Source organism: Heterodontus francisci, chromosome 13, assembly GCF_036365525.1.
Source record: "Heterodontus francisci isolate sHetFra1 chromosome 13, sHetFra1.hap1, whole genome shotgun sequence".
Lineage (NCBI taxonomy): Eukaryota > Metazoa > Chordata > Chondrichthyes > Heterodontiformes > Heterodontidae > Heterodontus > Heterodontus francisci.
In genome coordinates, this window is record NC_090383.1 from 76,395,405 (window position 1) to 76,410,373 (window position 14,969).

Genomic DNA, 14,969 nt, shown 5'->3' on the forward strand with positions numbered 1-14,969 from the left:
TTCAGCTGGCCTCAGACACCGGAAACATCAGAGGAATGTATGATGGCATTAAGAGAGCTCTTGGGCCAACCATCAAGAAGATCGCCCCCCTCAAATCTAAATCAGGGGACATAATCACTGACCAACGCAAACAAATGGACCGCTGGGTTGAGCACTACCTAGAACTGTACTCCAGGGAGAATGTTGTCACTGAGACTGCCCTCAATGCAGCCCAGCCTCTACCAGTCATGGATGAGTTGGACATACAGCCAACAAAATCGGAACTCCGTGATGCCATTGATTCTCGAGCCAGCGGAAAAGCCCCTGGGAAGGACAGCAGTACCCCTGAAATAATCAAGAGTGCCAAGCCTGCTACACTCTCAGCACTACATGAACTGCTATGCCTGTGCTGGGACGAGGGAGCAGTACCTCAGGACATGCGCGATGCCAATATCATCACCCTCTATAAAAACAAAGGTGACCGCGGTGACTGCAACAACTACCGTAGAATCTCCCTGCTCAGCATAGTGGGGAAAGTCTTTGCTCGAGTCGCTCTAAACAGGCTCCAGAAGCTCGCCGAGCCCGTCTACCCTGAGGCACAGTGCGGCTTTCGTGCAAAGAGATCGACCGTTGACATGCTGTTCTCCCTTCGTCAGATACAGGCGAAATGCCGCGAACAACAGATGCCCCTCGACATTGCTTTCATTGATCTCACCAAAGCCTTTGACCTCGTCAGCACACGTGGTCTCTTCAGACTACTAGAAAAGATTGGATGTCCACCAAAGTTACTAAGTATCATCACCTCATTCCATGACAATATGAAAGGCACAATTCAACATGGCGGCACCTCATCAGACCCCTTTCCTATCCTGAGTGGCGTGAAACAGGGCTGTGTTCTCGCACCCACACTTTTTGGGATTTTCTTCTCCCTGCTGCTTTCACATGCGTTCAAGTCTTCTGAAGAAGGAATTTTCCTCCACACAAGATCAGGGGGCAGGTTGCTCAACCTTGCCCATCGAAGAGCGAAGTCCAAAGTACGGAAAGTCCTCATCAGGGAACTCCTCTTTGCTGACGATGCTGCTTTAACATCTCACACTGAAGGAGTGCCTGCAAAGTCTCAAGGACAGGTTTGCGGCTGCCTGCAATGAATTTGGCCTAACCATCAGCCTCAAGAAAACGAACATCATGGGGCAGGACGTCAGAAATGCTCCACCCATCAATATTGGCGTCCACGCTCTGGAAATGGTTCAAGAGTTCACCTACCTAGGCTCAACTATCACCAGTAACCTGTCTCTAGATGCAGAAATCAACAAGCGCATGGGAAAGGCTTCCACTGCTATGTCCAGACTGGCCAAGAGAGTGTGGGAAAATGGCGCACTGACACGGAACACAAAATTCCGAGTGTATCAAGCCTGTGTCCTCAGTACCTTGCTCTATGGCAGCGAGGCCTGGACAACGTATGTCAGCCAAGAGCGACGTCTCAATTCATTCCATCTTCGCTGCCTCCAGAAAATACTTGGCATCAGGTGGCAGGACTGTACCTCCAACACAGAAGTCCTCGAGGCGGCCAACATCCCCAGTTTATACACACTACTGAGTCAGCGGCACTGGAGGTGGCTTGGCCATGTGAGCCGCATGGAAGATGGCAGGATCCCCAAAGACACATTGTCCAGCGAGCTTCGCCACTGGCATCAGACCCACCAGCCGTCCATGTCTCCGCTTTAAAGACGTCTGCAAACGCGACATGAAGTCCTGTGACATTGATCACAAGTCGTGGGAGTCAGTTGCCAGCATTCGCCAGAGCTGGCGGACAGCCATAAAGGCGGGGCTAAAGTGTGGCGAGTCGAAGAGACTTAGCAGTTGGCAGGAAAAAAGACAAAATCGCAAGGGGACAGCCAACTGTGTAACAGCCCCGAACAACAAATTTTTCTGCAGCACCTGTGGAAGAGCCTGTCACTCTAGAATTGGCCTTTATAGCCACTCCAGGCGCTGCTCCGCACACCACTGACCACCTCCAGGCGCTTACCCATTGTCTCTCGAGATAAGGAGGCCAAAGAAGATTATAGTTAGCGATTTTAAAAAAGTGATTTTAAGTAACTATTCAATATATCTCACAAATTTAAGAAAGGTGATTAAATAGCAAGGACATGGGGAAAATTAAGTTTACTTTCAGAATATTTATGAATTAAGGATAATGAAGAAAAATTATGACGTTTTGTACATAAGTGTATTTGTGATTAACAGCTGATTTAATGAGAAAATGATCAAATATGTAACACATGATCATCACAGTGCAGCCACATTATTTTCGATTCTTAACTATATATTACTCATTTGTTTTTCTAAACAAGCAGTCTTAAAAAACTTTACGTTTCACTAGCCTTAGTTTAGATTTTTTTCTCCATTTAGAGATTCACATTGAGATATTGCAATAAAAATCTGTTTGTGATCTGAGGCTCAAGTTGCCAACTATTCACACAATAATTTTCTGGTCTATTGCAGCAGGTACCTATTACCCAACATAACCTTCGTCATATGACACATTTATATTTTGATAATATTCAGCCTAGTGCTGCAGTTGGGTAGCATCAGGAACCAAGTCCAAAAGTAGTGATTATTCCACAACTTACAACAGAAATATGTGAGATGATGCACCTGCATACAAGAGCACTTTCCATCATGGGCAACCACATTCTGTTTACGAGCAGGACCCCATCTCTTTTTCCTGTCCTTGTATTTATATAGTGCCTTTCATGACCTCAGGATGACCCAAAGTATTTTACAGTCACTGAAATACTTATGAAGTGTAACCACTGTTTTAATGTATGAAACATGGTAGCCAATTTGTGCACAGTAATAGAAAATGCTGGAAATGCTCAGCAGGTCAGGCAGCATCTGTGAAGAGAGAAACTGCATTTCAATGAAAGGTCACAATCTGAAACACTAACTCTGATTTTCTCTGAGATGCTAAGTATTTTCTGTTTTTGTTTCAGATTTCCAGCATCTGCAGTATTTTGCTTTTGTGCTCAGTAATCTCCCACACACAGCATTAAATGACTGGATTACCTGTTTTAGTTGGTGGGGCATATATTATTGGCCAGGACACTGGTCTTCGAATAGTGCCATGGGATATTTCCGTTCATCAGAAGGGCAGGGCGTCTGTTTAATATCTCCTCCGAAATACAGCACTTACAACAGTGCAGCACTCTCTCAGTAAGGCACTGAAGTGCCAGCTTAGATTATCGTTCAAGTCTCTGGACTGGGGCTTGAACGCCTAACCATCTCATTCAGCAGAATGAATGCTACCATTCAACCAAGGTTAAAACCTGAATAAGATCCTTCTCACTGTTGACTTAATTGGAGAGTAGCCTATAGACATCTTTGGTCTTACTGAAACTCGGCCTACGGAAAGCAACATTCCAAGGTTTCTCGTTCTATCATGTCTTTTACTCTAATTGCTATGTCAACCATTTGCTGAAGCCCCTTGGTATTTTCCTCATTGAAATTTAATTCCATTTTTCTTCCCTCAGCATATGCCTGTACTGAGTGATTTCTATCCTCTGTGATTTCAATCTTCATCTCAACTCCTGCTCTCCTACCTCCAGTTATTTATTTAACTTCCTGTGTCCCTCAACTTCACCCTCCATGCCAACTCCTCAATCCACACACACACACATACAGTCACCTCAGTTGTGGGACCTTGAAATCCCCTAGATCTCCATCCAATGATGGAATGCTCTGGCTAATTTCTCTTCTCCATTTTATGCACATCTCCTGACAGCCCAAACCCCCTTTACTTTTATTTTCCACTCATAGAAACACAAAAAATATAGGGAGCAAATTTCCATGGAGATTCTCCTGTGCATTCACTTCGGTGGAAGAGAGGAAGAAACCCCAACATCTGTACCCTGGCACTAAACTGTAACACTCTCCCTTTGTTGGTTCCCAGCATTAAGGTTGGAACTATCAATTTAATTTTGAAGCATCCTAGCATGCTGTCTTTGTGTGGTGCTTTAAAAACAAATGGCTAGATTCCAATATAGTGCTGGAAATAGTTTTAGTTAAGATTCCATAGGAAGAATTGCTGGTGATCATGGTACAGAATGGGTGAGTAAGCAAGGCATCTTGCCATCTCTACTGATCTTGTTCAGCCTCACTCACATCCTCTCTGACCCATTTACTGCCCTATCCATTCCCTCACCCAGCTTCCCGCTTGCAATATTCTATCCACCCACATCCCACCACTTGTTCCTAAGCTTCATTCTGTCCACTCCCACCTCCTGCCAAGATCCTGTCCCCACTCCCAAACTGTGAAAAACTGCCTACTTTCCACTTGCCAGCTTGACATTTTTTCTTCACTGTGCTTGCTGCCTAGCTCCAAACCAAGCTACTCTTTTCTTTGCTGGCTCCCAATAAAGGAGTCTGGCAACATCTTAACATTAACCCTATTAAATGTTGTGAATTATTTGCTTGCCTGTCTTTAGGCACAGTGAAAGGTATCCCTCTAGAATTTGTGCTTATGCAAAGAACAAATAACAAACAGTACAGCACAGTAACAGGCCATTCGGCCCTCCAAGCCTGTGCCGATCTTGATGCCTGCCGAAACTAACACCTTCAGCACTTCCGGGGCCCATATCCTTCTATTCCCTTCCTATTCATATTCATACCTTTTCACTAATTCTCACTATTTTCAACAGCAGTAAATGTTCATACAGTATTACACATTAAACTTTTAAGAAAGATAAAAATAGTCCATAAACTTATTTCCAGATTTTGGGCAGAAATTTATCAAAAGATGAAAAACAATACACAATAAAAAATTTTGTACCCATATAAATGCATAATTTTGGATCCGATATTGAACAGGCGCAGAAGGAAGTAATTATTAGGCAGCATTTTTAGTATCAAAGTTTATGTCTGAATTTTGCTAACAAAGGCAGGTGATCGGAAGAGTTGCTTTCATTGGGTAATCTATTTACAGTCCATAGATCTTGTTCAGTAAGGAGAGCAAGTTTTCCAAGAAGCCGCAAGTGGCCATCACAGGGAGCTTCTCCTAGAGAAGTAATAAATAAAAAAGTTAGTGTGTATGATCTCCAGGAACAAGGTAAAGGAAATACTCAAAGGAATCAGGAACTGAATTATGTAAATCAATATACTGGACTAAAGTTTGAAAAACAAAAAACAAAATCCCTGTTGAATATATAAAAAGCTTCTTTATTGAGATTTTGCAAAGTGGCGCACCCACCAACTTTCCTTTCTTGTCAGCACAACATGTGGGCCCCATGATGGATCAGAGCCTAATGAGGGAAAGATTGTGGATGCGAACCTACGTGCTACGATTCTGAGATAGTAGACTGGAGCGCAAAGCATTCTGACACCACACCAGCGCCACTGGCTAGATTATTTATCACATGCACAAATAATTGAGCAGGTGTACCAACTGTCCGACAACACAAACGAGATGCCAGAACTATTTGCTTGGTCAGACTTAATTTCAGTTGGTTAAATAAGCTTCAAATGCTCAATGGTAGTGGCAGGAGGGGCAGGAAAGGAGAATCTGCAAGTGCTCTATTGAGCCCAGCCTGGAGTTAAACCTTCAGAAGGTGGGGGAACCACATCATCTATGTGGGACTAGGAGAAGCATTCATGCTGCACTTGGCCCCACAAAAAAAAAATCAGTGACATTGAGAAATGCTGGTTAAGCAATTTCGCAGTAAATAAACATTTAAAAGTTTATCTTAACAAATGTCGGTTTTTCCAGCAAAATTGGAACTGACAGGTTTAAAACATGAATTAGTAATTCAAAGCTTCTTTACAGTACAATCGTTAATAGTTGTCTATACCAAGATCAGAAGGTACTGGGGTAAAATTATATTATCACACTATTTATTTTTTGGACCACTAAGGGTAACTTTAACACTCAAATGCTACCTATTTTCAAAATTTATTTCATTGCAGGGTAGGTTTCTTTCCCAAACAGAAGGTTTGTGCATCCATTAACTCAAAACCATATAGAAGAACTTTCACTAAAGCCCCTGTGACTTTTTTCCTCTCAAAGTCCACTGGACACCTGCACTAGTTTATAAAGCCAAGTTTCCAGGCTACCCTGGGAATTCATCAATTTACAGACTTTTCAGCTTACGAGAGTTCCTTTCTGGGTCTAGCAAAAGCCCCTAAAGACCTCCAGACAAGATATTTGATCCCAGAGTGGATCAATGACCTGTCCAACAATGCCCTTTAGCTCCCTTGAGAGAGTTTATAAAAACTTGGACCAGTTTCTCTTCGCCCCTGCTAGACTCCAATCTGCCACTGCAGCGACAAAGCACCATTTCAGTTTTTCAGGCCAATGTCGTGCAGGCACAAACCACCCACCCCATATACATAAATAACCTCATCTCTCCAATTTCCGACAATGTTTATATCTTCTGTTGGCACAGCAGTACTGATGGTATTTTGGCCTTTACAAGTCATGCCCACTTAACTTCTCCCTGAGCTACCTTCACCCCGTCTTTTACTAGTTTTTCTCCTAGCTACCCGCAACTCCTCATCTTGTCCGGGGGACCCGTCTCCTGCTCTCTTGATCCCATTCTCACGAAACTATTGACCATCCAACTTCCATTCCTGGACCCTTTGCTAGCTAATACGATAAACTGTGACCTCCCTTCAGATACTGTCCCCTCACTTTAAACCGCCAAAATCACATCCCTTTTAAAACATCCAAACATCGACACCTATTTCCATGCAAATTACCACGTGATAATCAACCTCCCTTTCCTCTTCATTGTCCTTGAACATGTTCTTGCCTTCAAATCCGTGCCACTTTTATTGTAACTCCACATTTAAATTTCTCCAATTAGGTTTCAACCTCAATACAGCACAAAATTGGCCGGAACCAAAGTCACAAATGACATCATCTGTGACTATGACTGTAGTGCATTATCTGCCTTCATCCTCTCTGTAGCCTTTGACAACGTCAACCACATTAATCTCAACCAATCCCTCCCCACTGATGTCCAGCTCAGTGGAACTGCCTTCATTTGGTTCTATTCTTACTTAATCTGATCACAGCCACAGCATCATCTGCAATATAGACATTCTCCCTACCTTGTTATCTCTAGAGTCCAAGGATCTAATATTGGCCCTCTCCACTTTCTCATCTACATGCTACCTTTTGCCATCATCATCCACAGGCATGGAGTTAGCTTCCGCATACAGCTGTCATCAGTGCAGATCTCCCTAGCTTTCGCTTGACCCCATCACTACCTCTGTGTTTGAACTGGTATTGGATGAACTCCAATTTCCTCTAGTTAAAAACTTGAGAACACCAAAGCCGTCATCATGGCCCCTACCACAAACTTTGTACCCTTGTCACCCATTCCATCCCCTCCCCAGACATATTGTAGGCTGAACTCAAATTTTTGTAACCTATTCTAATCAACCCCAAGTGTAACCTCCAACCCAACATCCTCTCCATCACATCTACATCTACCTCCACCTCTGTAACAATGCTCTTCTACGCCTCTACTTCAACCAACCTACTGCAGAAACCCCCATCCATACCTTTGTCACCTCCAGGAACAACTGATCCAATGCTCTCCTGATTTCCCCCCCCCCCCATAAACTTCATCTAAAACTCTGCTGCCCAAATCCTATCTCACATCGTCCTGCTCACTCATTATCCATGCACGCTCTGATTTAGTGATTCCTGGTCCACCAGCAGATCAAATTTTAAATGATCACCCTCATGCTTAAAATTCCTTCACAGCCTGCCCCATCCTATGAGATTTTAATCTCTGACAATACCCACTCCCCATTACTCTGACACTGATCTCTTGTCCATTGACCCCTCCCTTCCTCTCCCTCACTTCCTTAAAAATCACCTTTTTAACCAAGCTATTGGTCACCTCTCCTAATAACTCTTTGGCTTGTGTCCATTTTTGTTTGATTACACCTCTGCCTTGTAACATTTTTCTATATTAAAGGTGCTATATAAATGCAAATTACTGTTGAATATTCTTCTGTTAACTTCCTCACTTCAAATTGAAAATAGAGGTGCCTCGGCTGAATCATAAGCAGTTTATCATTAATTTATAATGACAACAGTGGGTAAGGTTTTGCACACAGCTAGTGGCGTAAATGCAAGATTTTTTATAAATATATTTATGCTAATCACTTAAGAGGGAAATATAGAAAATACTTTTCCATGTAAATGTTCCCATAGTTCTTGTGGTCTTTAATATAAATATTCTTATCTTATAAAGATTTAAGCTTATATATTAGCAGTTCTTGACACTGTTTAATTTGGTAACCCTGAGGTAATGACATAACATTTATTACAAGGGAGTGTGAAGCCTTCTTACCGTGCTTTTCAAACAGCAGAATCAGCTGATTGTCAGCCTGACAGCATGATTTTAGTGCATTACAAGAAAATTTCACAATTCATTAAGTTAATCCAGATGCAGAAACCATTTGTTTGATTTCTTTTTCTTATAATTTTGCGACAGAGTTTGGAAAAAAAAAACTCAGATCAGCTGTTGGTTTTGGTTACCTGACTGTGCAGAGACATTATTCTTTGCTGCTGAATAGAAAATATAATCCACAGTGATGGCAGATCTGGAGTGACAGGTGGTGACCTCAGTTTTGCCACTGCCTGGTATATAATGGGAGTACACAGACATTAGCCTGAAGTTGTGCTGGATAGCGTGAGTCCTGCAAAAATCAACAGAACATATTATTGGATTTCAACTCTCGGATTTATTAAGGACTGCTACATACGTTGTTTTTTTTTTATTCGTTTATGGGGATGCGGGCGCCACTGGCTAGGCCAGCATTCATTGCCCATCCCTAATTGCCCTTGAGAAGGAGTTGGTGAGATGCCTTCTTGAACGCTGCAGTCCAGGTGGGGTAGGTACACTAACAGGAAGGGAGTTCCAGGATTTTGACCCAGCGACAATGAAGAACAGCGATATAGATCCAAGTCAGGATGGTGTGTGGCTTGGAGGGGAACTTGCAGGTGGTGGTGTTCCCATGCATCTGCTGCCCTTGTTCTTTTAGGTGGTAGCGGTCACGGGTTTGGAAGGAGCAGTCTATGGAGCCTTGGTGTGTTGCTGCAGTGCATCTTGTAGATGGTACACACTTCTGCCACTGTGTGTTGGTGGTGGAGGGAGTGAATGTTTGTGGATGGGGTGGCAATCAAGCAAGTTGCTTTGTCCTGGATGGTGTCGAGCTTCTTGAGTGTTGCTATATCACAAAATATGTTTTCAGTACAGATATGCTGTACTGTTTGAATCTGACATCAGCCAGATGTAGTGTGGACAGAAGCAAGAAAATTACAAGAGGCATTGATAGATTAAGTGAATGGGAAAACTGTGGCAGATTCAATGCAGGCAAGTGTGAAGTCATCCATTTTGGATCCAAAAAGCATTGATTTGATTACATGAAAAGCTAGGAACAGTGAAAGTCCAAAGAGATTTAGAGGTCTATGCACACAGGTCACTAAAATGTAGTAGACAGGTATAAAAAAATAATCAAAAAAGGCTACTGGATTGCTAGCCTTTACAACTAGAGAGCTAGAATACAAAAGAATCCTTCTTTTGGATCAGCAATAGTGCGAGCGAGGTGGCAGCTGGGAAGGTGAGTTTCAGTTTCAAGTAACTTACCTTTTGTTTTGGCGGACACGGGGACTGCTGGGTAAGTAAACTTATATATTCGGGCAGTGGCTAAACCTGAAACACTACACGTGTGGTGTCTCCCACCCATCCTCCTCCTCCTCTAACCAAAAAAAAAAGGACTCTTGTGTGGAGGGTTTGGTAAGGTAAGGTTTTCCTTTTTCTTTAATCTCTGTTGTCAATTTAGTGCGGAGGGGATGGAAGCTAGGGCAGTTGCATGCTCCTCTTGCAGGATGTGGGAGGTAAGGGTCACCACTTGTGGTAGCTGTTGAACAGGCAGATACCGAGTGCAGAGAGTCTGTGAGGAAGGTTAGACAATTGACATGACAAAGTTGCAGCCAGTATGATGGGTTGAAGTGTGTCTATTTTAACGCAAGAAGTGTCAGGAGTAAGGGTGATGAACTTAGAGCATGGATCAGTACTTGGAGCTACGATGTTGTGGCCATTACGGAGACGTGGATATCACAGGGGCAGGAATGGATGTTGGATGTTCCGGGGTTTAGATGTTTCAAAAGGAATAGGGAGGGAGGTAAAAAAGGTGGGGGAGTGGCATTGCTAATCAGGGATAGTATCACAGCTGCAGAAAGGGAGGTCGTCGAGGAGGGTTTGTCTACTGAGTCATTATGGGTGGAAGTCAGAAACAGGAAAGGAGCAGTCACTTTGTTGGGAGTTTTCTATAGACCCCCCCAATAGCAACAGAGGCACGGAGGAACAGATTGGGAGGCAGATTTTGGAAAGGTACAGAAGTAACAGGGTTGTTGTCATGGGTGACTTCAACTTCCCTAATATTGATTGGAACCTCCTTAGTGCAAATAGTTTGGACGGAGCAGTTTTTGTCAGCTGTGTCCAGGAAGGTTTCCTGACTCAATATGTAGATAGGCCGACTAGAGGGGAGGCTATGTTGGACTTGGTGCTTGGCAACGAACAAGGCCAGGTGGCAGATCTCTCGGTGGGAGAGCATTTCGGTGATAGTGATCACAACTCCCTGACCTTTACTATAGTCATGGAGAGGGACAGGAGCAGACGGGAAGGGAAAATATTTAATTGGGGGAGGGGGAATTACAATGCTATTAGGCAGGAACTGGGGAGCATTAATTGGAGACAGATGTTCTCGGGGAAATGCACAACAGAAAAGTGGAGGTTGTTTAGGGAACACTTGCTGCGACTGCTGGATAGGTTTGTCCCGATGAGGCAAGGAAGGGATGGTAGGGTGAAGGAACCTTGGATGACAAGATATGTGGAACAGCTAGTCAAGAGGAAGAAGGAAGCTTACTTAAGGTTGAGGAAGCAAGGATCAGACAGGGCTCTAGAGGGTTACAAGGTAGCCAGGAAGGAACTGAAGAATGGACATGGGAGAGCTAGAAGGGGACATGAAAAAGTCTTGGCGGGTAGGATTAAGGAAAATCCCAAGGCGTTCTACACTTATGTGAGGAACAAGAGGATGGCCAGAGTGAGGGTAGGGCCGATCAGGGATAGTGGAGGGAACTTGTGCCTGGAGTCGGAGGAGGTAGGGGAGGTCCTAAATGAATACTTTGCTTCAGTATTCACTAGTGAGAGGGACCTGGTCGTTTGTGAGGACAGCGTGGAACAGGCTGATATGCTCGAACAGGCTGAGGTTAAGAGGGATGATGTGCTGGAAATTTTGAATGATATGAGGACAGATAAGTCCCCGGGGCCAGACGGGATATACCCAAGGATATGACGGGAAGCGAGGGAAGAGATTGCCACGCCTTTGGCGATGATCTTTGCGTCCTCACTGTCCACTGGAGTAGTACCGGATGATTGGAGGGTGGCAAATGTTTTTCCCTTGTTCAAGAAAGGGAATAGGGATAACCCTGGGAATTATAGACCAGTCAGTCTTACGTCGGTAGTGGGCAAATTATTGGAGAGAATTCTGAGACAGAGGATTTATGATTATTTGAAAAAGCATGGTTTGATTAGAGACTGTCAGCATGGCTTTGTGAGCGGCAGGTCATGCCTCACAAGCCTTATTAAATTCTTTGAAGATGTGACAAAGCACATTGATGAAGGAAGAGCAGTGGATGTGGTGTATATGGATTTTAGCAAGGCGTTTGATAAGGTTCCCCATGGTAGGCTCATTCAGAAAGTAAGGAGGCATGGGATACAGGGAAAGTTGGCTGTCTGGATACAAAATTGGCTGGCCCATAGAAGACAGAGGGTGGAGGGTGGTAGTAGATGGAAAGTATTCAGCATGGAGCTCGGTGAACAGTGGTGTTCCACAGGGATCTGTTCTGGGACCTCTGCTCTTTGTGATTTTTATAAATGACTTGGATGAGGAAGTGGAAGGCTGGGTTAGCAAGTTTGCCGATGACACGAAGATTGCTGGAGTTGTGGATAGTGTGGAAGGCTGTTGTAGGTTGCAACGGGACATTGACAGGATGCAGAGCTGGGCTGAGAAGTGGCAGATGGAGTTCAACCTGGAAAAGTGTGAAGTGATTCATTTTGGAAGGTCGAATTTGAACGCAGAATACAGGCTTAAAGACAGGATTCTTGGTAGTGTGGAGGAACAGAGGGATCTTGGGGTCCATGTCCATAGATCGCTCAAAGTTGCCACCAAAGTAGATAGGGTTGTTAAGAAGGCGTATGGTGTGTTGGCTTTCATTAACAGGGGGATTGAGTTTAAGAGCCGTGAGGTTATGCTGCAGCTCTATAAGGCCCTGGTTAGACCACACTTGGAATATTGTGTTCAGTTCTGGTCGCCTCATTATAGGAAGGATGTGGAAGCTTTAGAGAGGGTGCAGAGGAGATTTACCAGGATGCTGCCTGGACTGGAGGGCATGTCTTACGAAGAAAGATTGAGGGAGCTAGGGCTTTTCTCATTGGAGCGAAGAAGGATGAGAGGTGACTTGATAGAGGGGTACAAGATGATGAGAGGCATAGATAGAGTGGATAGCCAGAGACTTTTTCCCAGGGCGGAAAGGGCTATCACCAGGGGGCATAATTTTAAGGTGATTGGAGGAAGGTTTCGGGAGATGTCAGAGGTAGGTTCTTTACACAGAGAGTGGTGGGTGCGTGGAATGCGCTGCCAGCGGTGGTAGTAGAAGCAGATACATTAGGGACATTTAAGTGACTCTTGGATAGGTACATGGATGATAGTAGAATGAAGGGTAGGTAGGTAGTTTGATCTTAGAGTAGGTTAAAGGTTCGGCACAACATCGTGGGCCGAAGGGCCTGTACGGTTCTATGTTCTATGTAAAAGGTGAGGAAGATTTGCTACAGCTACACAAGGCTGTGGTGAGACCACATATTGTGTATCGTTCTGGGCACCATACCTTAGAAAGGATATATTGGCTTTAGGAGTGCAGTACAGATTCACCAGATCATTACCAGAGCTCCAGGGGTTAGATTATGAGGAGAGTTTACATAAACTAGGCTTGTATTCCTTGGAATATAGAAGGTTAAGGGGTGATTTGATTCTGGTTTTTAGGATTTTGAATAGAATTGATAAGGTAGATAGAGAGAAACTTTTTCTACTGGTGGGGAGTCTAGGACAAGGAGACATAACCTTAAAATCAGAGTCAGATCTTTCAGGAGAGAAGATAGGAAACAATTCTTCACATAAAGGGTAGCAGAAGTGTTAAGCTCTCTTCCAACAAAAATCAACAGATGCTAGCTCAATTAGTAATTTTTATTAATAATTCTAAATCGGAGATAGATAATTTTTCGCAACCCAGGGATAAGGAGCAAAGGCGGTGGATTGAGTTAGGATTCAGATTAGCCATGATATTATTGAACGACAGAAGAGACTTAAGGGGCTGAAATGGCCTAATCCCATTCCATGTTCCTTTAGTTTTATTATTCTTTGGACATGATCAGTTAGACAACTGGGTGTGTTTTACAATGCGCCTTTATTTTAATCTAGAGTGAAATCAAGAAAAACTTTTTCTACACAAAGAGGGAAATCTGGAAAATTCTCCCCAAAAAGGCTGTGCATTCTGGTGGAATTGAAACTTTCAAGATTTTATTAGGTAAAATTATCAAGGGATAAGGATCAACAGTGGATAAATGGAATTTAGCAACAGGCTCGAGGGACTGAATAACCTACTGCTGTTCCTATGAAGTCCTTCCTTCCTGCAGTAGCAGAGATTTCAGGAACACACTTATGTAAACACTCAGCTTCTTGCAAGCCAGTGCATTTGCTGATGTCATGGTTGGTCCATAATCCACAATACACCTTAGCCTCAACCTTTTCAGTGTGACTTTCTCTGAAAGGCAGTATGCTAACCCACCACACTGTCCAATTCTCTATAATGTGCTGTTCTTCAGTCAGTGAGAAGCAGCAGCATCTTCAGACATTATTGATCTTCCACAGACTGAAGAAAATTGGTTCATCTGATTGCTGACATAGAATTCTGTTCTACCAGTCAACCCCAAGCTCCACCCTAGTGTCTCTTAGAGTTATTCTTCCTGTTTCAGCATTTGCTCTGACTGACTCCTCATCCACGGTAGTTTCAGCCTTCATCTCAACCCTCCTTGCCCTCTCTCCTCTGATTTCACTGCTCAACTGTCCTCCCATAATTTCTCCTTCTAGAAAACTCTCCAACCCATACTCCTGGTCACCCGGTTGACCGAGCCATCTGACATGGTCTCTCTAAACCCATGATCTCGAACACAGATAAGGCCATCTCCAGCCACTTTTTTGTATCCCTTACCAATCACACCCTGTTACCCCTTTCCTACTCACTTTCTTCTATGTCTGTCCTTGAAAAAAAATTGTTCTCCAAGTCACTTATAACTACCCTATCAAGTTGCTAAGTGCCTACCCTTTGGTCCTCCATTCACCATGGTACTTTTACAGTTACTGAAAACTCCCTCTCCTCCACCTTTAATATTCTTATCCACCTAAAACCATTGCTCAATTCCTTCCTGATAAGTACCCGCCCTCCCCCCGATATGGCCCCTCTCTCGACTTCCTCACGGTTATAGGGAGCAGATTTGAATGTATCTACTGCACAAATTGTTTAGCTATCCATCACCAGCTCAGGCTGGACCATGTAAAGCATTATCTATACTTATCCTCCTCCGCCAAAATTCCTCACCGCTCTGAAATCAGCCTGGACAGCAAAGATAACCCTTGGCTTCCTTTTTCTACTACTAATCATCACCTGAACACTTTGTCAGAGGTGGGCAGGGAGAGGGCAGGCGAGACAAAGTGTGAGAAGCTCACTTTGATCATCTGCTTTCCTCTTCCCTTGCCCAGTAAGAAAAACCTCCCCCAAAGTACACCCTCTTCCCTCGCCCTGCCCTTCTCTAGTTTCTTTCCTGGGTCCCTCATGCCCTCCTGAATCTCAACTTGTACAA

The 14,969-nt window shown here is 43.8% G+C and overlaps 1 protein-coding gene across 6 annotated transcripts in view; it reads right to left on the reverse strand.

The window, feature by feature from the left end:
• Positions 1–2,250: 2,250 nt before the first annotated feature.
• angel2 (angel homolog 2 (Drosophila)) overlaps positions 2,251–14,969 on the reverse strand; it is a 56,301-nt gene continuing 43,582 nt past the window's right edge. For 4 of the 6 annotated variants that reach the window (XM_068045011.1, XM_068045009.1, XM_068045012.1 and 1 more), the window contains 2 exons: positions 8,528–8,688; positions 2,252–5,032 (listed from right to left, as the gene is read on the reverse strand). In XM_068045011.1, the coding sequence (XP_067901112.1) occupies positions 4,884–5,032; positions 8,528–8,688 (310 nt within the window). In that variant the 3' untranslated portion in view covers positions 2,252–4,883. Of the gene's footprint in view, positions 5,033–8,527; positions 8,689–14,969 lie in introns of all 6 variants that reach the window. The other 2 variants (XM_068045010.1, XM_068045014.1) reach the window with 2 other exon arrangements.